The following is a 27,399-nucleotide window of genomic DNA, read 5'->3' on the forward strand; positions in this document are numbered from 1 at the left end:
CTAGATGGAGCCGGTTACCTCCAGGATCTGTGCTAAGCTAGGCTAGATGGACCGGCCACCTCCAGGATCTGTGCTAAGCTAGGCTAGATGGAGCCGGTTACCTCCAGGATCTGTGCTAAGCTAGGCAGAATGGACGCGGTTACCTCCAGGATCTGCTATAGTTAGGCTAGGTGGACACGCTACCCCGGATCTGTGCTAGCCTAGATGGAGCCGTTACCTCCAGGATCTGTGCTAGGCTAGATGGAGCCGGTTACCTCCAGGATCTGTGCGTAGCTAGACTAGATGGAGCCGGTTACCTCCGGATCTGTGCTAAGCTAGGCTAGATGGAGCCGGTTACCTCCAGGATCTGTGCTAAGCTAGGCTAGATGGAGCCGTACCTCCAGGATCTGTGCTAGGCTAGATGGAGCCGGTTACCTCCAGGATCTGTGCTAAGATAGGCTAGATGGAGCCGGTTACCTCCAGGATCTGTGCTAAGCTAGACTAGATGGAGCCGGTTACCTCCAGGATCTGTGCTAAGCTAGGCTAGATGGAGCCGGTTACCTCCAGGATCTGTGCTAAGCTAGGCTAGATGGAGCTGGTTACCTCCAGGATCTGTGCTAAGCTAGGCTAGATGGAGCTGGTTACCTCCAGGATCTGTGCTAAGCTAGGCTAGATGGAGCTGGTTACCTCCAGGATCTGTGCTAAGCTAGGCTAGTGGTGGGTGCATCAGACAGAGTTAGGACACGCACGGAGATGAGAAGGGTATGTATGGACTTATCTAACTCTGGGGGATACTGTGAATAAGATAAAGTCCCGATATGTCAGTGTGTTCCTTTATGACCCTGGTAAGGAGGAAGCCTTCACTCACCCAGCCACGAAGCGATGCCCATGTGGGGACGCGAGCGCAGAGGTCCCTTAGGATCCTGATGACGATCACACAGGAGCGCAGCCCGTTAGCTCTAGCCTGGAGACACAAGCAGGGGGGGGGGAGGAGGAAGGGGCATGAGGAAGACAAGCTGCCTTAGTCAAAGAGGAAGACTATGTGACGCCTAAAGCAATATAAAAAACATACAAATAACTCAAAGTAAATCAAAATGAAGCCACACAGACTACAACAGCTTTAGCTTTGTCATTATGGAAATGTCGGAAAATATTGGAAGGTATAAGAATGTTTTCTATCGCTTTGTTTTGAAGACCCTACTTGTGATCAAAGTCCATCGCCAAAAGGATTGGTGGCGTGGTTATCAGACATAAAAGACCTTTTCTGTTGGTGTTGAAAAACATGCTTTAGAATTAGAAAGTCCAGGAGGAATCGTGGGGATTAAGCCACATCAAAGCTTGATAACAGCTTTAATGTGACAACGAAGTGAAGTTATTTAGAGAAGGGTGTGCTTGCGTGTGCCGTCATTGAAAGTTGTGATGGTTAAGTTAAAAAATAAAAATAAAAACTTGACTCGAGGTGCAATATTCCTGGTGATCTGGTGGCACACAGAGTGACAGAAAAGCCAAAGAGCAGGAAAAGTTGAGGCCACATTCTACACCACTCAACAAGCGGTAGAGATGGAGCACTGATTTGATACGGTGTGAAAGCCGAAGATGACACGCCACAGAACTACTATGAGTTATTATCGACACTGTTCATTTACAGAAACACATTTCTCTTAAAATCTACAGATTGGGGGCAGCAGTGCTCTACAAGTAGCTTGCATAATAACTGTACGTACACACCGCTGCCGACCTGAGCTCCAAAGTTACCGGAAGTCATTCATTTTCAAATGGATGCCGGCTTCTCTTCTCGTTTGGTAGAGGTGCGAGTCTTCACTGATCTCCCGATTCGATTAAGATTATCATGTCAGCGATTCAATTCAATGTCACGATGCGTCAAACGCATGTTTTCCATTAAAGCCATGTAGGATATTTAATTCATAGCTTTTCAGGCTTCAAAAACCAAACATTCTGCAGTGCTCTGATACCAAATAACTTGAATACATAAAACTATACTATATATAGTATATACTATAATTTCTGTTTTAATTTTAAAAGCCTAACCAGGAACAGGGATTGCAAATTAGTCATTGCTATAAACCTGTATGCATGGCATCTACTTTGTATTCTTCATAAAGCAATGTTCTATGCATTTGTCTCTGTCAAATAAAAAACATTAAATAAAAATATATATACAGCACTGAGCACATGGCTCTTCCTGAATGTGTTAACATACCAGAATATGTAAACCGAAATGTTGTTAGGCTACATTAAATTATCAACAGAAATAATCAATTATGAGCCGGCCGATTATCGATGCAGCATCGTCCGTGTCCACGATTTGATGCATCGATTATTTGATTAATTTCAAACACCTCTAGCGTTTGGTCAACTTTATGGTAATGAGCCATGACGCGGTTCAGCGGCAAACGACCAGCAACCAATAAGAATATAGACGTCCTTCGCGCTGGCTGATCCCAGACAACATACGATGTAAACTTTCGTTCCTACCAAAACATTAGTTCTGAGAAAATAAGAGGAAAAAGCTCATAATCACACTTGCTGGGTTCCCTATCATTCATGATATGACTTTAAAAAAGATAACGGTACTTTATGGTGACATACACATACATGTAGCGCAATTCATTCTCTGCATTTAACCCATCCCTCAAGGGAGCAGTGACTTTGTTTGCGTATAGGGACCAGTTAAAAAAAACGAGGCATGGGATAAAATAGCTGGGCTAGTGTCGAGCATTCCCTGGGACATGTTTTCATAGTAATCAAATGTGTAAATAGCTTCAGCGCGAAGCAGCGATTAGTTTGCAACGCTTGTACTCGGGGCACTTGGAAAGTTAAAATAAATCTCCATTTCTACACCACTAACAAGGCTCAAATATCACCACACTTCCGCAGTAGCATAATGAGGGTCCCTACATGTAAACCGAAGCATTGAGAACTTTGTAAGTGTACAGACAGTTTATTAAAAAAAAGATAGATTATAAAGACCGTACCCGTTCACGTATACATACATGCGGCCGCCATCTTGGGAGCTAATGTATCTAAACTCTTTTTTATTTACCATTACTATGAAAACATGTCCCAGAGAACGCTCAACAAGGTAAACATATGTTATTAACCCCTAGGTTCATTTTGCGCCGGAATGGTCCTTCAAGTACGTATGTTATGTCTTCCTTGCTTGATGTGAATGTCAAAGCTTCCCCGTACTTTTTGACAAGGGTCCTTGACAGGGCGGCCAGAGCTTCTTTTGCAGCTCACTACAGTTCTTTTGCAGAACTGTAGTAGATGGGGCGTGCATGTAACAAACCGTACGCCATAATGGGTAATGACAACCACCCCTCCTCTACAACGTCCTGGCTGGACAGAGGAGCAGGTACAGTGAGCGACTGCTCTCATTGCTCTGTAGGACACAGAGGTTCAGGAGATCCATTGTACCCCACAGCCATCAGGCTTTTTAACACCACCTAAACACCCCCAAATATACCAGACCAGATGAGCACTGGGCTGTGTGCAGTAGTTATAATCATGCTGCTCTTATCCGGTTTTTAAATGTATTATGGGGAACTGTGTGGTGTATGGGAATGTGTGTTTATTGGCGCCATCTGTCTATCACCACCTATAGTCGGTGATAGACGAGGCCAAATCAACCAATGAGATCAACGAAGCGTATGAAAATACAACCACAAGCCAGGCTACCCCTGGAGCTGCTGCTGCAGGCAAAGCATAGCTCGTTAGCTCAGCAAGCAAGCAGCATGTCGGTAAAGGAGATTTACCGTTTGTGTAACAAGAATTTAGGAATAAAAGGCCCCATTTCAGGTTCCTGGTCCATATTCCAAAAGAAGGATCCAAGAGAAAAAAGCATTAGCGAGCGGCTAACAGAATTAGGGCTACCGCTGTCTGAAAATCCTGGTTAGCTGATTGGATAAACCATCAGTCTATCACCACCTAAACCCGCCTCAAAACCAACGCTGATTGGCCGGTCGTTTGTCGAACTGCTCCAAATTTTCTCCATCTCAAGATGCCAGACTGATCTGAGAGGAGAAAACTGGAGATCGCCAGATCAGGACGCTCTCACCGGGCTAGTGTGTACGTACAGTAATGTCAAAAAAACAACAACTCACTCACACCAACACTGACATCATAGAAATATTGCACCTTGATACATTTTGTCGTGTTAGTCCCAGATATAATGCTGATTGAGTTAAGAAGCTGTGAAGGAAGACTAAGGAACTCGGGGACTAAAAAGCAGCATAAAAAATAAATAAAAATAGCACTGCGGTGGAACCTGTTAAGTAAGCAAAGCAACTCTACAAAAAAGTGTAATGACAAAAAGGTTTCCTAGGAAACAAACATCAAGATCATTGAGTATTACTACAGGACGTACACTTCAACAAAATAAAAATAAAAGACACATGAAACGCCCAAATAAAAAAAAAAAAAAGACAAAAAGAACAAACAGCATAAAACCAAACTCAAAACTACTTCTGTTTTTAGAGACAAATAAAGACAAGATCCAAACCTGGAACCACTTAGCGTGGCGGAGAGACGCCAAGGCAGTTAGGCATTTCTGCCTGTCCAGAACATCCGGGGGATCGTTGACTGAAAGCGATTCTATTGGCAGGTGGAATAAGAAGACAAGGTACAGTTTGACCAAGGGGAGTTCTGTCAGCCGGCCAGGGGGAACACAGGCAGCCTTCCCAAACCACAGGCAGGAGGGAGAAGGGGAGGGGGACCCCTCCACTTGCAGAACCACAAAACGCTCTCAACCTCCCAGAAAAAAAATTGTTTTGCACGTCCTCGCACACAATGATTAGACTCACAACTTAGGGATGGTAATGATTAACCGTTTAACCGACAAGAAACTATTTTTTTTTGTTAAGATTTTTGGGGCTTTTCCGGATTTAATTTGACAGGACAGCTAGGTGAGCAAGGGGAGAGAGAGAAAAAGGGGGGGAAAACATGCAGGAAATCGTCACAGGTCAGATTCAAGCCCTGGACCTCTGCATCGAGGCATAAGCCTCTCAGTATACGTGCGCCTGCTCTACCCACTGAGCCAACCCGGCCACAGATCGTCACACATTTAAGAATCAGTTCAACAGTTAAAAACCATATCATTAAAACTAAAATAAGTTATTAAAACAACTTTTTTTTGCATGATGAAATAGGCTATACAACCTATGTTTTAACGGGTACTTGCTAGTGCTAATTTTGCCCAAGCAAGTTGCGTTTTAATCTTTTTTTTCTGCTGGATTCCTCACAGCAGAGCGCTTCGGGACACATGCCACTATATTAAAATCGGCCGCCCTTCACACAGAGTATACCAGGCACACTGTGGACTTGTGTCGGTCGTGCAAGCGGTTCCAGGAAGGAGCTTGCATGTGTCCGCGACAATGCACAGAACATTGTCGCTGTGTGACAGGTACAAGTCCGCAGCTGTCCACACTTTCTCTTTTGTCTGCTGGCATGGGTCACTTTCTATTAAACAGAAAAATCGCACGCAAGGTATCGTGAAGGTGTGCAGCAAAATTGTAGGCACACCCTTAGATGACCTGCATGATCTGTATAAGGCCAAATCTTCAAAGAGACTTCAGATAAAGTATTAGGGGACCACTAAGGTCTATATAAAAAGAGACTTCAGATACAGTATTAGGGGACCACTAAGGTCTATATAAAAAGAGACTTCAGATACAGTATTAGGGGACCACTAAGGTCTATATAAAAGAGACTTCAGATACAGTATTAGGGGACCACTAAGGTCTATATAAAAGAGACTTCAGATACAGTATTAGGGGACCACTAAGGTCTATATAAAAAGAGACTTCAGATAAAGTATTAGGGGACCACTAAGGTCTATATAAAAAGAGACTTCAGATACAGTATTAGGGGACCACTAAGGTTGGCTGTTATTCCCATAGTTAATAATATAAATTCTAATTTAAATCATGTTGTACTGTGATTATGTTTATTCGTTGTCTTTTGATGTATATATCTGTTACTGCTGGCTGGAATCCAAATTGCCCCTCTGGGATAAAGTGACCTTGTACCTTGTACATGACATCACATGAAAAGTATGTCCGGGTGTCCTGGGACTTTGTTGCCTGCTTGTCGGTTAACTGTTAATGATCATTTAACGAGGGTCAGCTATCGGTCAGAAAAAAACCCTCTAAATTAAATTAGCATCCCAATTTAAAACCCATCAGAACGACCGTATTGTGAAGTGGGTTAAAACTCCCGGTCTTAATCCTTTTTTTTAATCATCGTTAAGGGCTAATTGGTTGTATCAAAATGGGAGGTTGTGTCTCTATAGTTACTTCAACTTTCAGTGCTTAAAAAAAGGTCTGCTTTTTTCTCTCCAGGCGTTAACGGGAGGTAGAGCCCCTCCCCTTTGCCCTATATACTGGGTACACTGCACTTTGCCCCTTCCGAGACAGAGAGCGGCCAGTTGGTCAAAGGTCCAGCGTCCCTAAAAAATTGACAAACTAGAAGGCTTGACAGAGAGAATCAGAATTGGAACCACAGGCAGAAGTTATCAGATGCACAAAAAGTGGGTATCAAAACAAGTCCACACTGCAGCAAAACTGATGGCTTAAGAAAATAAAAAGTAAAAAAGACCCAAACTGGGCATCGCTGTTCGCACGGGGCTACAGATAAGGTCAAAGTTCAACACCTGCTAAAACTGAGATCCTTACTACGGTTAGGTGCTTTTAAAAATAGAAATCTTACATTGTTCTTTTAATTAAGCATAATTATATACAAATTTCATGATGCCTTACACTGTGACTACCTAACAACTGTGGCCGACCCCGATGGATTTTGTGGTTGGACGTACATTAAGAACCCAAGTGTCCCTTGTCGTTATCTGTAACCCCGAGCCTTCCCTGCTAACAAACATCAGACTGTTGGGTCTAACAACCGAGGACAGTTTCACCATGTTTTGCTACTCATTTTTGCTGCAATGCAAACCGTTCATCATCAATGATAAAACACATGCAAACAAAGTGGTCTCTCTTTTTGGTTAAATTCTCAGTAAGCCTTCATTTCGTTGGTGAGCTTGATCATTAAAAAAAGGGGGGAGGGAAGAAGAGAAAGCCATGTCTTCAGCTGCAGTAAGTAAACTACCTGCCCTATACTGTATATTGGGCCATCAAAAATGTACAATTACATCACATGGAACTACGAGAGAGTCTAGAGAGCTATAAGCATAGCACAGTTTCGTTATGTGACGGTGCATTCTTGTCCCCTAGCTCCATTGAAGGCCCAATAAACAATATCTATCTAGCCTGGTTTGCCAGCCTGGCCTCCCTGCTGGAGGAAGGGCAGCACTCAAAGAGACACAGAGGCCCCCCGAGTACAGGCTTACCTCCGGAAGCAGCCCTCTCGATCTCCTCACGAACCAAAGGGGAAGTCAGGTGAATGGTGAGGGTGAGAGGGGGCTCCTTGGCGTTCTTGATGACGATGCTGGCCTCGCGGATGTGCTGCGTCACCACATATTTGTCTTCTGTGATCGTCTGGGAAAAGAGAAAAGTGTTTGAGATTAGGCTTGGGCGATAGAAGCGCCTTCATTTAAAAAAAATCGTGCTTACTCGAGATAGCAATCTCAGTTTAGTTTACTATGAGGATCCCCCATTAGCTGGCGCCTAGACAACCAGCAAGTCTTCCTGGGGTCAAAAACAGGTCTATATAAAAGACTTCAGATACAGTATTAGGGGACCACTAAGGTCTATATAAAAGAGACTTCAGATACAGTATTAGGGGATCACTAAGGCCTATATAAAAGAGACTTCAGATACAGTATTAGGGGACCACTAAGGTCTATATAAAAGAGACTTCAGATACAGTATTAGGGGACCACTAAGGCCTATATAAAAGAGACTTCAGATACAGTATTAGGGGACCACTAAGGTCTATATAAAAGAGACTTCAGATACAGTATTAGGGGACCACTAAGGTCTATATAAAAGAGACTTCAGATACAGTATTAGAGGACCACTAAGGTCTTTATAAAAGAGACTTCAGATACAGTATTAGGGGACCACTAAGGCCTATATAAAAGAGACTTCAGATACAGTATTAGGGGACCACTAAGGTCTATATAAAAGAGACTTCAGATACAGTATTAGAGGACCACTAAGGTCTTTATAAAAGAGACTTCAGATACAGTATTAGGGGACCACTAAGGTCAATATAAAAGAGACTTCAGATACAGTATTAGGGGACCACTAAGGTCTATATAAAAGAGACTTCAGATACAGTATTAGGGGACCACTAAGGTCTTTATAAAAGAGACTTCAGATACAGTATTAGGGGGACCACTAAGGTCTTTATAAAAGAGACTTCAGATACAGTATTAGGGGACCACTAAGGTCAATATAAAAGAGACTTCAGATACAGTATTAGGGGACCACTAAGGTCTTTATAAAAGAGACTTCAGATACAGTATTAGGGGACCACTAAGGTCAATATAAAAGAGACTTCAGATACAGTATTAGGGGACCACTAAGGTCAATATAAAAGAGAGACTTCAGATACAGTATTAGGGGACCACTAAGGTCTTTATAAAAGAGACTTCAGATACAGTATTAGGGGACCACTAAGGCCTATATTAAAAGAGACTTCAGATACAGTATTAGGGGACCACTAAGGTCTTTATAAAAGAGACTTCAGATACAGTATTAGGGGACCACTAAGGTCTATATAAAAGAGACTTCAGATACAGTATTAGGGGACCACTAAGGTCTATATAAAAGAGACTTCAGATACAGTATTAGGGGACCACTAAGGTCTATATAAAAGAGACTTCAGATACAGTATTAGGGGACCACTAAGGCCTATATAAAAGAGACTTCAGATACAGTATTAGGGGACCACTAAGGTCTATATAAAAGAGACTTCAGATACAGTATTAGGGGACCACTAAGGTCTATATGCCCTGACAGTACCTAGGTAAGGACTACTAGCCAGTCAGAAGCAGAGTATGAGGGCGTGCCCTGACAGTACCTAGGTAAGGACTACTAAAGAATTTTGTAATAATGCTTTTTGAGAAGGAGCGTTGTCATTCGCTGGTGCGTTTTTTTGTCTGCAGAGGGTTTTTAAATCGGCTGCCCTTCAATTGTTGTTGTAGGAGCCAATCGGCAAACGGCACAAGTCTTTTAGGAAGCGTTTCCGCTGGTATTACTGCTGACCGGTGCGCTGAATTAGCCGAGTCATGTTCTCACCTTGAGCTGCGTAACAAGGTTTTCAGACACTTTCTTCAGCAGATTGATGGTAGGCTTTTCCTTACAGAGCAGCACCAGCTCCAGGTCCAGGTCCCCCTTCAGGAGAAGGCCCTTGGCAACCAGGCCCACTCTCATTACACCACGCAGAGATCGGGTGGCCTGATCTCTGTGCTCACTGTCAAAAAGAAACAAGATCCACGGGGGAAGCACAGGACAGACAAGTGAACCGTGGTTAGAGAAGAGGAATTACAACATTTCTTACCGATAGGGCTGGACGATTAATCGAAAACTAAAGTCAGAATCTCTTGTTTTGTCGTCATTACTTAGAATTCCTCATGGGGGCGACAGAAACTACACACAATAGGTTTAAAGGTCTCATGGCATGAAAATTTCACTTTATGGAGGTTTTTTATTAATATGTGTTCCCCAGTCTGCCTATGGTCCCCCAGAGGCTAGAAACCTTGCCCTCCCTCTCTCCTCCTCAATAGCATTTAAAGCTACAGACACAGAAATGGCACATCCTAAGGAAAGCTCACTGTGGGACTGGCTCTAGTGGCTGTAATTCTGCACCAAGGCTGAATTTCAGGAAAGAGACTTCAGATACAGTATTAGGGGACCACTAAGGTCTATATAATAGACTTCAGATACAGTATTAGGGGACCACTAAGGTCTATATAAAAGAGACTTCAGATACAGTATTAGGGGACCACTAAGGTCTATATAAAAGAGACTTCAGATACAGTATTAGGGGACCACTAAGGTCTATATAAAAGAGACTTCAGATACAGCATTAGGGGACCACTAAGACCTATATAAAAGAGACTTCAGATACAGCATTAGGGGACCACTAAGGTCTATATAAAAGCATCCAAGGAGCACCATGTCATGGGACCTTTAATAGTTGAGTATATTTACAGCACAAACCTCGTCAGTGAACGAAAACAAAATAAAAAGTTCATTAATCGTGATTTTAGGTCATCCAGCCCTGCTTACGGACTCCTTTTCCACAAACTGAACAAAAGGAATAACATCCCTGAGATCTCCTTACCTTTCCTTATCCGTCTCTGCGCTATCAGACTCAGACTTGGAGGTTCCCTTCTCCTGCTTATCTAGCCAGTCAGAGACAGCCTTGAGGGCCCTCTCTGTGTGGGACACCATGTTCTGTACGTTCTCCAGTTCCTCCTGAGTCGGGTAGATGACCGAGTGTTTGGCCATGACATGGCGGTCATCGTTCATGAAGACGCGCATGGAGCGGTGGCGCATCGGGGGAGGCTAGGGGCGAGAAGACACAAGATCATAAAGAAGAAGTACCAAAGACCAATTTATAACAGATGAGAACAAACAGGTTATACAGCAAACTAACTAAACTCTGCAACACAGCAAAACATCTATTTTTGATAATGCAAAGACAGACAGACAGACAGACACACACATAGGGCTGGGCGATATGGAGAAAATCGGATATCACGATATTGTTGACCAAATACCTCGATATCGATACCACAATGATATTGTAGTGTTGGCTATTGTTGCTTTCACAAAATATTTACACAATGAGATTTTAGATAAATAATCATCAGTAATGTGGCTATAATGACTAAGTGGGTAAAAGCAAATAACAGAACAGTTACAACAGTCTGGTGTGTTCAGAAAAAGACATCACTTTACTGTAATGCAGCCTTTAAAACCAGGAAAAGACAACACTTATGTCATATCACGATATTACGTTATCCAAAATCTAAGACTGTATCTAGTTTCATATCACGATATCGATATAATATCAATATATTGCCCAGCTCCACACACACACACACACTTTACGATTTTTTCTAGCAGTGGGGGCAGGTCTGAACACCCCCTCCCCCCATGAAACTGTCCTGACACTTCGCTGCAACATAAGCTAATATTTATTCACCTCTATTCACACACAATGAGGCATATTTTCAGTTGTGATTGAACTGTATTTTTTGAGTAACTATATAGGCCAACTTTGATCTTGACATATAGGCTATAAGCATTCTGTAGCAAATACTAATAAACCCACCATTAATTACATTATCTTAAAGCAGTGTCACTACTTCAGCATTTATATAATGCTCCTACAATACAAACATGAGCAATCACTATTATATCGAATCAACAGCACGTGCAATTTAGCTCGCAGGTGAAGAACACAAACGAAAATCACCAGTTAACTTAATTTAAATTTGCAAGACCTATAGACTGATACAAGACCTATAGACTGAGACAAGACCTATAGACTGAGACAAGACCTATAGACTAATACAAGACCTATAGACTAATACAAGACCTATAGACTAATACAAGACCTATAGACTAATACAAGACCTATAGACTAATACAAGACCTATAGACAAGACCTATAGACTAATACAAGACCTATAGACAAGACCTATAGACTAATACAGGACCTATAGACTAATACAAGACCTATAGACTAATACAAGACCTTTAGACAAGACCTATAGACTAATACAAGACCTATAGACTAATACAAGACCTATAGACTAATACAAGACCTATAGACTAATACAAGACCTATAGACAAGACCTATAGACTAATACAAGACCTATAGACAAGACCTATAGACTAATACAGGACCTATAGACTAATACAAGACCTATAGACTAATACAAGACCTATAGACTAATACAAGACCTATAGACTAATACAAGACCTATAGACAAGACTTATAGACTGAGACAAGACCTATAGACTGATACAAGACCTATAGACTAATACAAGACCTATAGACAAGACTTATAGACTGAGACAAGACCTATAGACTGAGACAAGACCTATAGACTGAGACAAGACCTATAGACTGAGACAAGACCTATAGACTAATACAAGACCTATAGACAAGACCTATAGACTAATACAAGACCTATAGACAAGACCTATAGACTAATACAAGACCTATAGACTAATACAAGACCTATAGACTGACACAAGACCTATAGACTGACACAAGACCTATAGACTGACACAAGACCTATAGACAAGACCTATAGACTAATACAAGACCTATAGACTAATACAGGACCTATAGACTGACACAAGACCTATAGACAAGACCTATAGACTAATACAAGACCTATAGACTAATACAGGACCTATAGACTAATACAGGACCTATAGACAAGACCTATAGACTAATACAAGACCTATAGACAAGACCTATAGACTAATACAAGACCTATAGACAAGACCTATAGACTAATACAAGACCTATAGACTAATACAAGACCTATAGACCGAGACAAGACCTATAGACAAGACCTATAGACAAGACCTATAGACTAATACAAGACCTATAGACTAATACAAGACCTATAGACAAGACCTATAGACTGACACAAGACCTATAGAAGACAAAAATGGCACACAAGACCTATAGACTGACACAAGACCTATAGACAAGACCTATAGACTAATACAAGACCTATAGACTAATACAAGACCTATAGACTAATACAAGACCTATAGACAAGACCTATAGACTGACACAAGACCTATAGACTGACACAAGACCTATAGACTGACACATAGACTGACACAAGACCTATAGACTGACACAAGACCTATAGACAAGACCTATAGACTAATACAAGACCTATAGACTAATACAAGACCTATAGACTAATACAGGACCTATAGACTGATACAAGACCTATAGACTATACAAGACCTATAGACAAGACCTTATTAGAAATGAAAAGACATAGTAGACGACAGGAGAACAACAAGAAGGACAATATAACACTTGTGAGGTGAAGTTTTCTACATGTTAAAATTTTTTTCCAAACCAGGGCGGTGAGTCTAAAGGTTGCTTACAGGTTTTATTCAGAGCAGTTATTTACAGTAAGTACCTTCATTAATCCTGCTTAAAAGGGACAAGATTAAAAAAGGACCTACTCTCTCCGTCACTCACTTGTCTTTGATTAATTAAAATAACAGACTGAACAAGGTCTCCTGTCTGGGCCAAGCTTCTAACACCAGCGATGACACAGGCTCCGTGTCTGTGCAGGCAGCCAAAGCCAATTTAGTTGGAGGCAGTGATGTGGAAGCTACAGCATGTGTTCCTAAAGCCCTGGGCAGTGACAAAACTCTTGCATCAGTCCTGTGACTTAAATTAGACGAGACACGTTTGTGCCGTTAGCAGAATACTTCACAAAAAGGCCAGTGTTCCTGTGCTTCAGCTACCAGCCAAATGTCAGATACACAATCACATGATGCAGAAATGCAAACCTATAACTCGAATAAAAGACAAGAAATTAAGACATTACCATTGTTGCTGTAGAGACCGTGTTGACTCCTATATCCAGTGAATGACGATGTTAAAAAATGTCTTCTCGGCAGCCGATGACAATGTTGCAGTCCGTCTGTACAGAAAGGAAAAACATGCAAATGTTTTAATGCACTTATTATAGTAAAAGGCAGTATTTAAAATGTCACTGTGAGAAAATCTGCAGCCAACTAAAATCTAACATAGAGCCACAAAGGATGGATGGCTGGCCCACATTTGATTTGAAGACATTTCAGATGATAGGAGGGTGAAACAGTGCACACACTGATTTGTCAGTGAAATAAAGTGGTTACCAGCTGTAGCAACAGAAGAGGATTGTTGACAGAGCAACACATGCCTCAGAGATTAAAAGGCTCTCTCTGACACACCAACCCGACAACCGACTGACATTCAGTCTCGAGGTCCAAAAAGTGCCTCAGAACTAGGTGTGAATCTTCACTGATCTCCCGATTATCATGTCAGCGATTCAATTCGATATCTCGATGCATCACGATGCGTCAAATCCATGTTTTCTATTAAAGCCATGTAGGATATTTAATTCATAGCTTTTCAAGCTTCAAAAACCAAACATTCTGCAGTGCTGTAATACTAAATAACTTGGGTACATAAAACTATACAGCACTGAACACATGGTATTTCCTGAATGTGCAAAACATACCAGAATATGTAAACAGAAAGGTTTTGTACAAAAAGAAACATTCGAAGATCACATGCTAGAAATATGAATGTCCGCGCCTTGTGCACATGAAGCTGTGTGATATCGTGATATGAGACTAGATACCGTATTAGATTTTGGAAATTGTAATATCGTAAATGGCTTAAGTGGTGTCTTTTCCTGGTTTTAAAGGCTGCATTACAGTAAAGGCCTACATTACATTATAAACAGAAATAATCGATTATGAGCCGGCCGATTATCGATGCATCATCCGTGTCCACGATTCGATGCATCGATTATTTGATTAATTTCAACACCTCTACTCAGAGCACAACGTAGAGGCGGTGACGCGACTTGAGCGTACGTTCTGCGTGTGCACAATGCGTCTCCATAACAGCAGGCGGCGCTAATCTGATTTGTCGCCCAAAAAAAATGAATGAGGGACCATCTGTGTAGACCTGGTAAACACAGAGCACGCTGTGGTCAGTCCTTGTTTCCATCAGAGAGGCGATAGTAGTCGAGAAGGATCGTTGTCGTCATTACTCGCTGAACGGGAAGAGAATACGATGGCGAGTAATAAGAAGATACTGGCGTTGGCAGCTCCGGTTTTCTCGTGCACTGATTCGCTAGTCAAGGGCTAGCACTCCACCAATAGGGGTGGGAATCACCACAGGCCTCACGATACGATATCATCACGATACTTGTGTCACGATACAATATTATTGCGATTTTAAAGATATTGCAATATTCTGCGATATATTGCAATTTATTACCTTTTTTCCCCAACTTCAAATTATGTCCCCAAAAGAAAACTGTCAACATCTGTTTTGTCTAAAAAGATACATGTCTCTGTTTGTTCATCTCATTTCAAATTGTATTGCTGCAAAATGGGGATTGTCAAGCAGACAAACACATATAATAAAAGATCGATACTTGGCATCTGTGTTACACGGAAAATATTGCGATACTATGCTGTATCGATTTTTCCCCCACCCCTATCCACCAATCAGATTGGTCATTGAGTCCGAGTGCCCACTGGCCGATTCAACAAGTCAAATCGGCCAAAATGAAGGCTGACGGCTAGGGCTGGGCGATATGAAGACAATCAGCTATGGTGAATATTCTTGTCCTAATAACTCGATGGCGATATTGTGGCGATATTACAGGGTCGACAAGTGGTGCTTTAACAAAATATCTTCACACTGAGATTTAACAAATAATTATCAGTAATGTGGACATAATGTCTAAGTGGGTAAAGGTAAAACAAGTATTTATTAGTAGGATAACCCCTTGAGATAAATCATCTCATTCTCGATGGGGGTCCTTAAAACAATTAAACAGTCAATACAAAACAAAATACATTCACAAAAACATACATCACTCCCGAACCTAACTGATCGCCCCTCCCCCATATACAGACAATCGAAAACATAGTAAATTTGCATACATCCCAAATATGCTGCTATTTTAGTAGATACACAAACAGGAGCCAACTCATAAAATAAATAAAACAAAAATCATAATATGTCAAGTTAGAAACAAGAGCAGAAAAACTAAATAAAACTAATAGAAGAGTTAGAACTAGTCTGGTAACAGAAAATGACATAACTTTTCTGTAATGCAGCCTTTAAAACCAGGAAAAGACACCACTTAAGCCATTTACGATATTACAATTTCCAAAATCTAATACAGTATCTAGTCTCATATCACGATATCACACAGCTTCATGTGCACAAGGCGCGGACATTCATATTTCTAGCATGCAAACGTGTGATCTTCGAATGTTTCTTTTTGCAGAAAAACTTAGTAAAACAGATGTGGTGGCAATCTGAACAGAGAAAACTTAAAAAGATTTGAGACAAGTTCGTCCTTGATCTGGTTTTGTTTCACACGTGCATGTATGAAATCAAGTCGATCAGCACAGGAGTTGACCGAAATGTGTCTAAACTTCTCCTCTGCAGAGATAATCCATCCACCTCACAGGTGTGGCATATCAAGATGCTGATTAGACAGCAGGATTATTGCACAGCTGTGACTTAGGCTGGACACAATAACAGGCCACTCTAAAATGTGCAGTTTTACTGTATTTGGTGGGAGGGGGGGTATGGGTGGGGGTCCGAAAACCAGTCAGTATCTGGTTAGGGTTCATCTGTGGAGAGAACACCTCTCCAAAGTGCCAGACACCATCGAATGCGAGCATTTGACACTCAAGTTAGTTACGACAACGAACTGCAGTCAGGTCGAGAGAGAGAGACAGATGGAGAGGGAGAGAGAGACAAACAGAGAGAGACACACAGACAGAGACAAAGAGAGAGAGACAGACACCGAGAGAGGGAGAGACAGAGAGAGACAGATGGAGAGGGAGAGAGAGAGACAGAAAGAGAGACAGACTGAGAGAAACAGAGAGAGACACAGAGAGAGGGAGACAGACACAGAGAGAGGGAGAGACAGAGAGGGATACAGAGAGAGAGAGATGGAGAGGGAGAGAGAGACAGAAAGAGAGACAGACCGAGAGAAACAGAGAGAGACACAGAGAGAGGGAGACAGACACAGAGAGAGGGAGAGACAGAGAGGGATACAGAGAGAGAAATATGGAGAGGGAGAGAGAGACAGAAAGAGAGGGAGAGAGAGAGACAGAGACACAGAGAGGGATACAGAGAGAGACAGATGGAGAGGGAGAGAGAGAGAGACAGAGAGAGAGAGAGAGACACAGAGAGAGGGAGACAGAGACACAGAGAGGGAGAGACAAAGAGGGATACAGAGAGATACAGATGGAGAGGGAGAGAGAGACAGAAAGAGAGGGAGAGAGAGACAGAAAGAGAGGGAGAGAGAGACAGAGAGAGGGAGACAGACACAGAGAGAGGGAGAGACAGAGAGGGATACAGAGAGAGACAGATGGAGAGGGAGAGAGAGACAGAAAGAGAGACAGACCGAGAGAAACAGAGAGAGACACAGAGAGAGAGAGACAGACACAGAGAGAGGGAGAGACAGAGAGGGATACAGAGAGAGAAATATGGAGAGGGAGAGAGAGACAGAAAGAGAGGGAGAGAGAGAGACAGAGACACAGAGAGGGATACAGAGAGAGACAGATGGAGAGGGAGAGAGAGACAGAAAGAGAGGGAGAGAGAGAGAGACCGAGGGAGAGAGAGAGAGACAGACAGAGAGGGATACAGAGAGAGACAGATGGAGAGGGAGAGAGACAGAAAGAGAGGGAGAGAGAGAGACACAGAGAGAGAGACAGAGACACAGAGAGAGACAGAGACACAGAGAGAGGGAGAGACAGAGAGGGATACAGAGAGAGACAGATGATCCCTAACACCAGATACTGACTTGTAACTCGCCCCACTGTTGTAACCCTAACCCCAAGGGGGAAAAAAGCTTCTGGGGGGAGTGTTTTACTCGAGGTCACGGTGCAAAGGACCCCAGCGTGAAATTACTGCCAACCATTCCTTTAAAAACATCTATACCTAGACTTCGGATATTCTAGTTTGTTTCGAGGAAGACCTCTTTTGGACCATGTCCGGATCGAAAACCTCTACACGTAGACTTGTCAAAATCAGGACTACATTATTCTAGAGAGGCTTAAGATTCTTAAAACACAGTTTAATATCCGTAAAAGCTTTATTCTATTTGTGAAATTAAGGGAGATTGCAGTGTTGGTTAGGTCACATGTAGCCCCACATTGAAGCAGGTTCAGACTAGGGCTGCCACCTCTTAGTCGACTAATCGGTCGTTTTGGTCTTAGTCGACTAAGATTTCTTTAGTCGATAAGTCATTTTTATGCTTATTCATGCTTAATTACTCATTTCCAAGAAACTTATGAGCACATTTGTGGTAAAAACAAGATTTAAAGTGGTGCTTTTGCAGGATTAATTGTGGAGAAACTCAGTTTTACAGATTGTTAATTAACTACATTTATATTGTGCTTTTCTAGTCTTAACCACCTCTCAAAGCGCACAGCTCTGTCAATTCAATCAACTAATCAATTAGTCGACAAAATCGTATAAGTGTTAGTCGACTAAGAATTTCTTTAGTCGAGGACAGCCCTAGTTCAGATCATTCATTAATCGTGACACACCCACTCACAATGCTCACATGCTATTCTGCAAACTTTTAAAGAAGAATTGACAAAGCATTACAAGTAGAGGTGTTGAAATGAATCAAATAATCGATGCATGGAATCGTGGACATGGACGATGCTGCATCGATAATCGGCCGGCTCATAATCGATTATTTCTGTTTACAATTTAATGTAAAGTAGGCCTAACAACATTTCTGTTTACATATTCTGGTATGTTTTGCACATTCAGGAGGTGCCATGTGCTCAGTGCTGTATATTGTTATGTACCCAAGTTATTTAGTATTAGAGCACTGCAGAATGTTTGGTTTTTGAAGCTTGAAAAGCTATGAATTAAATATCCTACATGGCTTTAATAGAAAGATGTATTTGATGCATCGAGATATCAAATCGAAGACATGATGATCGTAGGCCTGTCGCGATAGTCAATAAATCGAGTTATCGCACGATAAAAAAAAATGAGCTCGATAATTCCTCGATAAACTCTCGGTTCCTTAGCGTAACGAGGAGTCAACCCTCTTGTCAGTCGCATGGTCTTTGTGGGGGCGGGACTGTGGACAGAGAGACAGAGACAGACCGACGCTAGTTGAGAGTTGGAGCAGGGTTTCCCGCAGCACTTTGCAGTTAAAGCCCGCGCCGAAAAAGAAAGTAGGCCTATATGAGCCCGATATCCGGCTGTTGAGTTTGCCTGCCTTCCCAATCCAAACCACACAGCTGACAACCTGCAGGTGGAGACTGTGGAGCCGGGCTCGGACATACACGCCGCTGGTCAGTCCCCGCAAGCGGTTTCAGGAAAGTGGCTGCATGTTTCGGCAATGCACGAACATTAACGGTACAAGCCTACAGCTGTCCGCGGACGACGGAGAAAGTATGTCAGAGTTGCACCTGTGTGTGTGTGTGTGTGTGTGTGTGTGTGTGTGTGTGTGTGTGTGTGTGTGTGTGTGTGTGTGTGTGTGTCCGCCCCCCGAAGGCTCCGACCTGAAGAGGAGCAGAAGCCGCACCTTCGCCAAAATGAAGACTGAAAAACAGAACTATTTTGGTACATTTACTCGCCATGTGGCAGATAGCCATACAGATAGATTTAATTTATTAATTATATATTATTTAAATTTAATATTTAGAGTTAAATAATTGTAAAATGTAGTACAGAGTCTGTAGTCTGAGAACTTACGTGTCACAAACTGCAATTCCACAACTGTACATCAGCGTGAAAGACGACATAGGCTACTAAAGGAGATCAAAGACATGTTCTGGATATTTAAAATGTCTTCCAGTTCCAGTGTTAAATATTATTTAGAAATAAAAGTGTATTGATCTTTGAAAAGGTGTACCTGTATTATTATGCCATTATCATTATATTAGATGCAAATGGTCTCTCGATGACAATATTATCGTTTATCGCAATAATTTCTGGGACAATTTATCGTCCAGCAAAATTTGTTATCGTGACAGGCCTAGATGATCGTAATCGAATCAAATCGGGAGTTCAGTGAAGATTCACACCTCTAACTACAACGATGATTTAGTTTATATTTATAACTGAATGTATGGCTATTTATGAATGGATAAATTAATGTTTATTTATGACTGAATGCTTGGATGCTTCTGGAAGTAGGACTGAGTGTCTGTAATGCATGTATGAGAAAACACAAGAATGTAGGAAGGATGGCTCTTTTGCACAAGTATAGAAAATGGTCATTTACAATTTGCAGAGCGCTTAGAGTAGCCCAAATGTGTCCTGTACATTTGTCTTTTCATTGTTTTAACCCTGGGCTTGTTGTGTGCAATTCTTGCAGCAATTTCTCCCAGTGTCCACAACTAATTTCTCCTTGGGGAGACTAGTAAAGATGCTTTGACTTTCCAGTTGCCTTACTGTAAAAGGTAAATTAGGTGAAGCTCTAACGAGCATAATTATTGCCTCCGTTATGTTCCAGCCAACAGGTTACTGACGCGTAGCACCAGAACCTTACGTTACAGTTTAAGCCGTGTTACCAGCATTGACACGTTTAATCTTTATTGCCAGAGAAAGAGTGAGTTATGTAGACGTAGCTCAGCAATTATAGGACCCAGACCCCGCAGCTGTATCGGGGTGAATAATAAAAAAAAAACAGACGCCATTTTAATGCATTGCTGAGCTCGACCAGCTAGCTAGCTAGCTAACGTTTACAACCCCCACAAAAACACGGATCACCCATCTTCTATGCCGACGTTCTCACTAAACCACGAACAACAAGTACCTATGTATCATCATTATCAGCTGAATGACTTAATACAAGTGCAAACACGTAACGGGAACTCGTGTTCGGACGTTGTTTTGTTATCTTTTAGACACCAAAATGGTCGAAGAGACCCCATCACAGTTAGCACTTAGCATGTTAGCTTAGCCAAACAAAGCCCAAGAAATACATCTCTGAAGCGCATATACATACAAATTAGAACTGCTGTGTCAGGCTTCGTTAGTTATCTCGGTTCAGCGACCACTTAATAGCGAATCCCGTTAACGTTAAGGGCTGAAATTATATATTTTTCTTACTCACCGTGGTGTCGTTATACTGCTAATGGACGGCAGCTGCACGCGCTACCTCCCGGACTCTCGGCAGCAGCAGAAGTGTGGGAAAATGGAAACGCCCACGATCTGAAAAACCGGCTATCCTGATTGGACAGAAATAACACGTGACTGCAGTTGTAGCCAATTGGAGAAAAGGGGGTACAAAACCAGGTGCGTGGTTAGCAATGAAGGCTTTGAATTGAATTGTCTACCCACAACAGCTGGTTGATTCATTCAATGATCTTTGTAGCCTGACCTCGCTGATTATATCGAGTATAAAACACGATCATGACACTAGTGTAGCCATTCAATTATATCAGTTTATTCTTATATGTGTTGAGTATTACTGATAATTCTCCAGATGGTCCCCAAGAATATTGATACTAAACATTTTACTATATATAGGCTACTATATATATATATATATATATATATATATATATATATATATATATATATATATATATATACTATACTATATCTCTACTATATATACTATATATTTCTTTGCATTCTGCACTAAACCTATTAAGCCTCCTTTGTCTTACTAAACAGCTGGGATCTCCTGTCCCATTTTCAACAAGTTTCTATATCAGAAATTTGGGTTTCTTTCAACCAAATTGTCCAAGAAAATAACGTGGATGGTTCCCTACAACACTCTTCACAAGTTAAATAAATGATCAGTTCACTAGGCTACCTTTATTGAATTTGGGTGTTTTATAAAATTTTTATAGCATTTAAAAAAAAATAAAAAATGACAAAAGAACGTTGAAAAAAAGTGTCAAAAATTCCAGAAAAAGCTTCAGATGGTCCCCAAGAATATTGATACTAAACATTTTACTATATATAGGCTACTATATATATATATATATATACTCTACTATATCTCTACTATATATACTATATATTTATTTGCATTCTGCACTAAACCTATTAAGCCTCCTTTGTCTTACTAAACAGCTGGGATCTCCTGTCCATTTTCAACAAGTTTCTATATCAGAAATTTGGGTTTCTTTCAACCAAATTGTCCAAGAAAATAACGTGGATGGTTCCCTACAACACTCTTCACAAGTTAAATAAATGATCAGTTCACTACTTTTATTGAATTTGGGTGTTTTATTAAATTTTTATAGCATTTAAAAAATAAAAATGACAAAAGAACGTTGAAAAAAGTGTCAAAAATTCCAGAAAAAGCTTCAGAAATGCAGTGAAAAACATCGACGAAAACATAAATAAATCGCCAAAAAGAAATCTACAAAAACGTCTTAAAAAGTGACGAAAAACGTAGAGAAAAAAAAAGGCCAAAAAGGCCTGGAAAAAGTGACAAATGTTGAAAAAGAACGACTAAAATTTTGACCTAAAAAAACAAAAAGTTGCACGGTGGACCGGAAGACAACACAAGGGTTAATGAAATGAAATAAGTGAAACTTAACTCAAGTTTATTTTGAATAGCACCTTTCATGCAATCGTGCAGCTCAGTGTGTTTCACAGAGCAAGTTAAAACATTTAAAATGCCTCTTATATGCCTCTATGGTAGTTTAAACATAATTAAGTGCCCTCTATGGTAGCCTTAAAATTAAGAAAACATTATGCAGTGCCATAAAGAGCTCAACAGCTTTTCCCTTTATTTGACAGTGACAGTGGATAGACAGGAAAGGGGGGAGAGAAAGAGAGGGGACTAAAGGCAGCAAAGAGCCGCAGGTCAGACTCGAACCTGGGCCGCTGCAAAGGACTCAGCATACATCACTGTAAAAACGAAAATGTTGTGAAAACTCAAAATTTCAAGGCAACTTACTGCACTAGATTTTTGAGTTTTGAGGCCAACTCAAACTCCTACGTTTTGAAAATAGTTCAGCCAACTAATAATGTTTTGTTCAAATAATTAACTTTCATATGCTGTGCCAACTAATAATGTTTTGTTTAAATAATTTATCTTTCATAGATGTAAAAACTTAAAATCTTAAGTTTCACATACTAAATAATTCAAAAAACAGTCATGTCAACTAATTATCTTTTGTTCAGATAATTAACTTTTGTGTGTAAAAACTAAGTTTCGACTTCTAAAAAAGCCCCCGTGCAAAATAGGGGCCCATCTAAAGCTGCTGATCTTGCATCACTTGACATAAAAGGGCCACTAGTGAAGTGACGCGACGCGAATACTGGCTGAAGGAGCCTATTACTGCTCAAAGTCTAACACTGCAAAACTCCAGCTCTTCTTATCAAACGTAACAGTCACTTACCTCATGGTTACAAATGTAAACCAGCACAACAATGACAATTACCAGGCAACAAAACATTACATTCTAAGCAGACACGTTTAATACGAGCAGATTCATAAAAGTTACATTTGTATTTCGAACAAACTGCAAACTTTTCAGCAAAGTTTGACAAAACCATTTACTGCCTTGCATCATGGGAATTGACCAGCCAATGAACCACCTGACGCCAGCGTACGCAAATCAGAGTTCAAGGCATAGAGCATGCCGAAAGGTAGGCAACGAAAAACCCGCCAGAACTGCCCAGGAAACCCTGTTTTAGCGTGGAGCATGAAAGAGTAATTGACCTGGCCTCAATTTGAGTCTAACTACAATTTCAAAGTGGCGCCACCATACATTTTGAAGTGAGACCAACTTATCACAATAAACGTAATACAGTGAGTTGAAGTAACTACTTTAACAAAGTTTATAATGCAATTATGTGTTTTTTGTTCTGTTTAATTGAAAATCAAAGTAAGATGAGCAATTTCAAGTTCTCGTTTTTACAGTGATGGGGCGCATGCTCTTGGGTGAGCTAGAGGCCGCCCCCTCCATAAGGATTTTGATTATCAGCCATGATGTCTAAGCCAGGGGAGTCCAAACTTGTTGTTAGCAGGCAGGCTAGCTAGCTGGTTCCTGTCTTTGTGCTAATTTGACATTTGACATCAATTATAGACTAATAGAATAATAAGATGAGACATTAACAGATAACCATTTATTGTCCAATCTTACATTACTTTTTTTGTTAACGATATTACATTCAATTAGCTTTTGCAACACGTAGCTTTACTTCAGTCCCCAGACACTCAGAGTGTGGAAAAGACTGCAGACACATTCACAAACACACAATGATAAAAGACACACATTCACATTCATGTCACAGCACAACACTGGACACACACACAACACCAAAGAAATATTTTCTAATGATAAGGACCATTCCATTCATATACACCAACCTTTCACCCACACCCCTTCTTATCCTTTATTTTTATGATAACCATTCCATTCATGTCACAGCACAACCTCCACACACCACCACAAACTATTAATTTTCACAATGATAAAGACATGTTCACATTCATGTCACCACATCAACACCACATATCCCCATGTGATAGACAATGTTACTTACACCATTTTCTAATCCCTTCCTTCAACACATCTACCGCACACACCACACCCTACCCACACACAATATTTTCACATAATAAAGGCACATTACACTTCTTCCAATTACCACCCCCCTCACACACACCCCCACACACACACACACACACACAACCAACCAACACACCATATTTTCACTTGGGGACGGGTGGGATTCTGCCAACTACTTTTTCCCCTCACCACAAATACAACCATACATATACGGGTGTTTTCACATCGTGAAGTGGGGTAAAGCACATCTTTTTTTTGCCTCTTATATATTTATTGTGCCTAATTTGAGTTAATGATTTTTACATGTTCATTCAACTCCATTTACATTACACCAACACACACTTATTCACTTTGCTGTAGAGGACAATGTGAAGTTTTGGATGTTGCATTCTGATAAACACAGTTGTTAATGAAATGAAGCTTCTTCTTTATTTTTTAAATGTGAAGTGTAACACTGGCTCATACTGTACATCCAACCAACCAGTTAGGCCCTGTGTTACATTCCATCTGTAGTCCATTGCTACTGGATAATAGGGTGGGAACAGGGCTGTGGGAACATAGAGCTGTGGGACCATAGAGCTGTGGGACTAGACTGTGGACTAGAGCTGTGGGACCATGGGGGGGGACATGAGAGGTGGACCATGTGGGACCGTGGTGTAGTGCCATATCTATGATATTGTGGGATAGACGTGACCAGCCGAGCTGTGAACATGTGGACCATAGACCTGGCCGTGGGACCATAGAGCTGTGGACATAGGCTGTGGCCTAGGTGGGACCATAGAGCTGTGGGACCCTGGGGCTGTGGACTGGTAGGACCATAGGGCTGTGGGACCATAGGTGTGGGAACATAGGGCTGTGGGACCATAGGGCTGTGGGACATAGAGACTGTGGGACCATAGGGCTGTGGGACCATAGAGGCGGCTGGGAACATAGGGTGTGGGACCATGGCTGTGGGACCGTAGAGCTGGGCAGGTGTGGGACCTGGGACCATAGGGCTTGGGACCATGGGCTTGGGAACATGGGGCTATGGGACCATAGGGCTGTGGGACCATAGAGGCTGTGGGACCAAGAGCTGTGGACCATGAGGCTGTGGGACATGGGGCTGCGGGACCATGGGCTGTGGGAACATAGGGCTGTGGGAACATAGGGCTGTGGGACCATAGGGCTGTGGGACCATAGGGCTGTGGGACCATAGGGCTGTGGGACCGTAGAGCTGTGGGACCATGGAGCTGTGGGACCATAGGCTGTGGGAACATGGGGCTGTGGGACCATAGGTCTGGGCCATGTGGGTAGCTGTGGGAATGTGTGGGACATAGGCTGTGGGACCATGGGGCTGTGGACCTAGAGCACAATGGACCATAGGGCTGTGGGCCATCAGAGCTGTAGGAACATAGAGCTGTGGGACCATGGGGCTGTGGGACCATAGACTGTGGGAACATAGAGCTGTGGGACCATACTATGCCATAGGGGTGTGGGACCATAGAGCTGTGGGACCATAGAGCTGTGGGACCATAGGGTTGTGGACCATAGCTGTCTGTATGGGACCATAGGGCTGTGGGAACCTGTGGGACCACTAGGCTGTGGGACCATGGCCTTGGTGGTGTGACCATGGGTGTGCCAGTGCTGGGACCTGTGGGACCATGGGGCTGTGGACCATGGGCGTGGAAGGGCTTGGGACCAGAGCTTGCCTAGGCTGTGGGACCATAGATGACATGGGCTGTGGGCATGTGTTGAAATGGGGTGTGGGCTAGGCTGGTGTGAGCTGGGACCATAGGGCTGTGGGACCATAGGGCTATGGCATAGGGGTGACCATAATGTGGGCCATGGGTGTGGGACATGGGCTGTGGGACCATGGGCTTGGGACATGAGTCTGTGGGGACATAGGCTTGGGAAATAGGCTGTGGGAACATGGGTGTGGACATAGGCTGTGGGAACAGGGTGTGGGCCATGGGTGTGGGACCATAGGATGGGACCATGGGCTTGGGACCATAGAGCTGTGGTAGGGTGTGGGCTGGCTGTGGGAACATAGGGCTGTGGGAACATAGGGCTGTGGGAACATAGGGCTGTGGGAACATAGGCACGCTCCCCTGGCAAGAAACAGAGCAGCATCCCTTAAAAAGTGTTAGGTGACATGTCCCCTTTTCTTCTGTTTAAATCTTCTTAACACTGTTTTTCTCTGAGTTCTGAAAGGAGCTGACATCCCAGCGAACGGAGCGGAAGGTGCTCCCTTTGAAGCTGGCCTGTCTTTTGGTGATGCGGTAGATTTTCCTGAGGACGGCGCGTCTCAGCAGGATGTAGACCCACGGGTCCAGGATCTGGTTGCAGGTGGCCATCCTGACGCCCATCATCATCAGCCTCCTATAAGTGTCTCTGTCATTGCCCAGGAAGCCACTGTAGGACCGCGTGGCTGACATCAGTCCAAAGACCTAAGACACAAAAACCATTGGAAACAAGTTTAGGCTCATTTTATAACATCTAATCAACTTTTTTGTCACTTTTTTTTTACATTTTAGTCACTTTTTAGTCACTTTTTTCGTCATTTCTGTTACTTTTTTTGAAATTTTTGTTGCTTTTTTTGTCACATTTTTAACATTTGTGTAACATTTTTGTCACTTTTTTAACATTTGTGTCACTTTTTAGAAATTTTTGTTGTTTTTTTTGTCACATTTTTAACATTTGTGTCACTTTTTAGAAATTTTTGTTGCTTTTTTTGTCACTTTTTTAACATTTGAGTCACTTTTTAGAAATTTTTGTCACTTTTTTGTCACTTGTCACTGTAGGACCGCGTGGCTGACATCAGTCCAAAGGACTAAAACACCAAAACCATTTGAAACAAGTTTAGCATCTAATCAACTTTTTTGTCACTTTTTTTAACATTTGAGTCACTTTTTTGTCACTTTTTTCGTCATTTCTGTCACTTTTTAGAAATTTTTGTTGCTTTTTTTGTCACATTTTTTACATTTGTGTAACATTTGTGTTACATTTGTGTAACATTTGTGTCACATTTTTGTCACTTTTTTAACATTTGTGTCACTTTTTAGAAATGTTTGTTGCTTTTTTTGTCACTTTTTTAACGTTTGAGTCACTTTTTAGAAATTTTTGTCACTTTTTTGTCACTTGTCACTGTAGGACCGCGTGGCTGACATCAGTCCAAAGACCTAAAACACCAAAACC

General features: G+C 41.8%; 2 protein-coding genes across 4 annotated transcripts in view; both read right to left on the reverse strand.

Moving 5' to 3' along the window:
• ilf3b (interleukin enhancer binding factor 3b) overlaps window positions 1–20,908 on the reverse strand; it is a 44,538-nt gene extending 23,630 nt beyond the window's left edge. For all 3 annotated transcript variants that reach the window (XM_039823890.1, XM_039823889.1, XM_039823892.1), the window contains exons 1-7: window positions 20,799–20,908; window positions 13,509–13,604; window positions 10,246–10,469; window positions 9,198–9,372; window positions 7,343–7,490; window positions 4,502–4,593; window positions 848–943 (exon numbers count right to left, since the gene is read on the reverse strand). In XM_039823890.1, the coding sequence (XP_039679824.1) occupies window positions 848–943; window positions 4,502–4,593; window positions 7,343–7,490; window positions 9,198–9,372; window positions 10,246–10,469; window positions 13,509–13,511 (738 nt within the window). In that variant the 5' untranslated portion in view covers window positions 13,512–13,604; window positions 20,799–20,908. The remainder of the gene's footprint in view (window positions 1–847; window positions 944–4,501; window positions 4,594–7,342; window positions 7,491–9,197; window positions 9,373–10,245; window positions 10,470–13,508; window positions 13,605–20,798) is intronic.
• A 5,336-nt stretch (window positions 20,909–26,244) lies between these two features.
• LOC120573916 (prostaglandin E2 receptor EP1 subtype-like) overlaps window positions 26,245–27,399 on the reverse strand; it is a 10,375-nt gene continuing 9,220 nt past the window's right edge. Inside the window, exon 3 of the mRNA XM_039823830.1 lies at window positions 26,245–26,651. Coding sequence (XP_039679764.1) covers window positions 26,376–26,651 — 276 coding nt within the window. The 3' untranslated portion in view covers window positions 26,245–26,375. The remainder of the gene's footprint in view (window positions 26,652–27,399) is intronic.

This window comes from Perca fluviatilis, chromosome 15 (genome assembly GCF_010015445.1).
Source record: "Perca fluviatilis chromosome 15, GENO_Pfluv_1.0, whole genome shotgun sequence".
Taxonomy (NCBI): domain Eukaryota; kingdom Metazoa; phylum Chordata; class Actinopteri; order Perciformes; family Percidae; genus Perca; species Perca fluviatilis.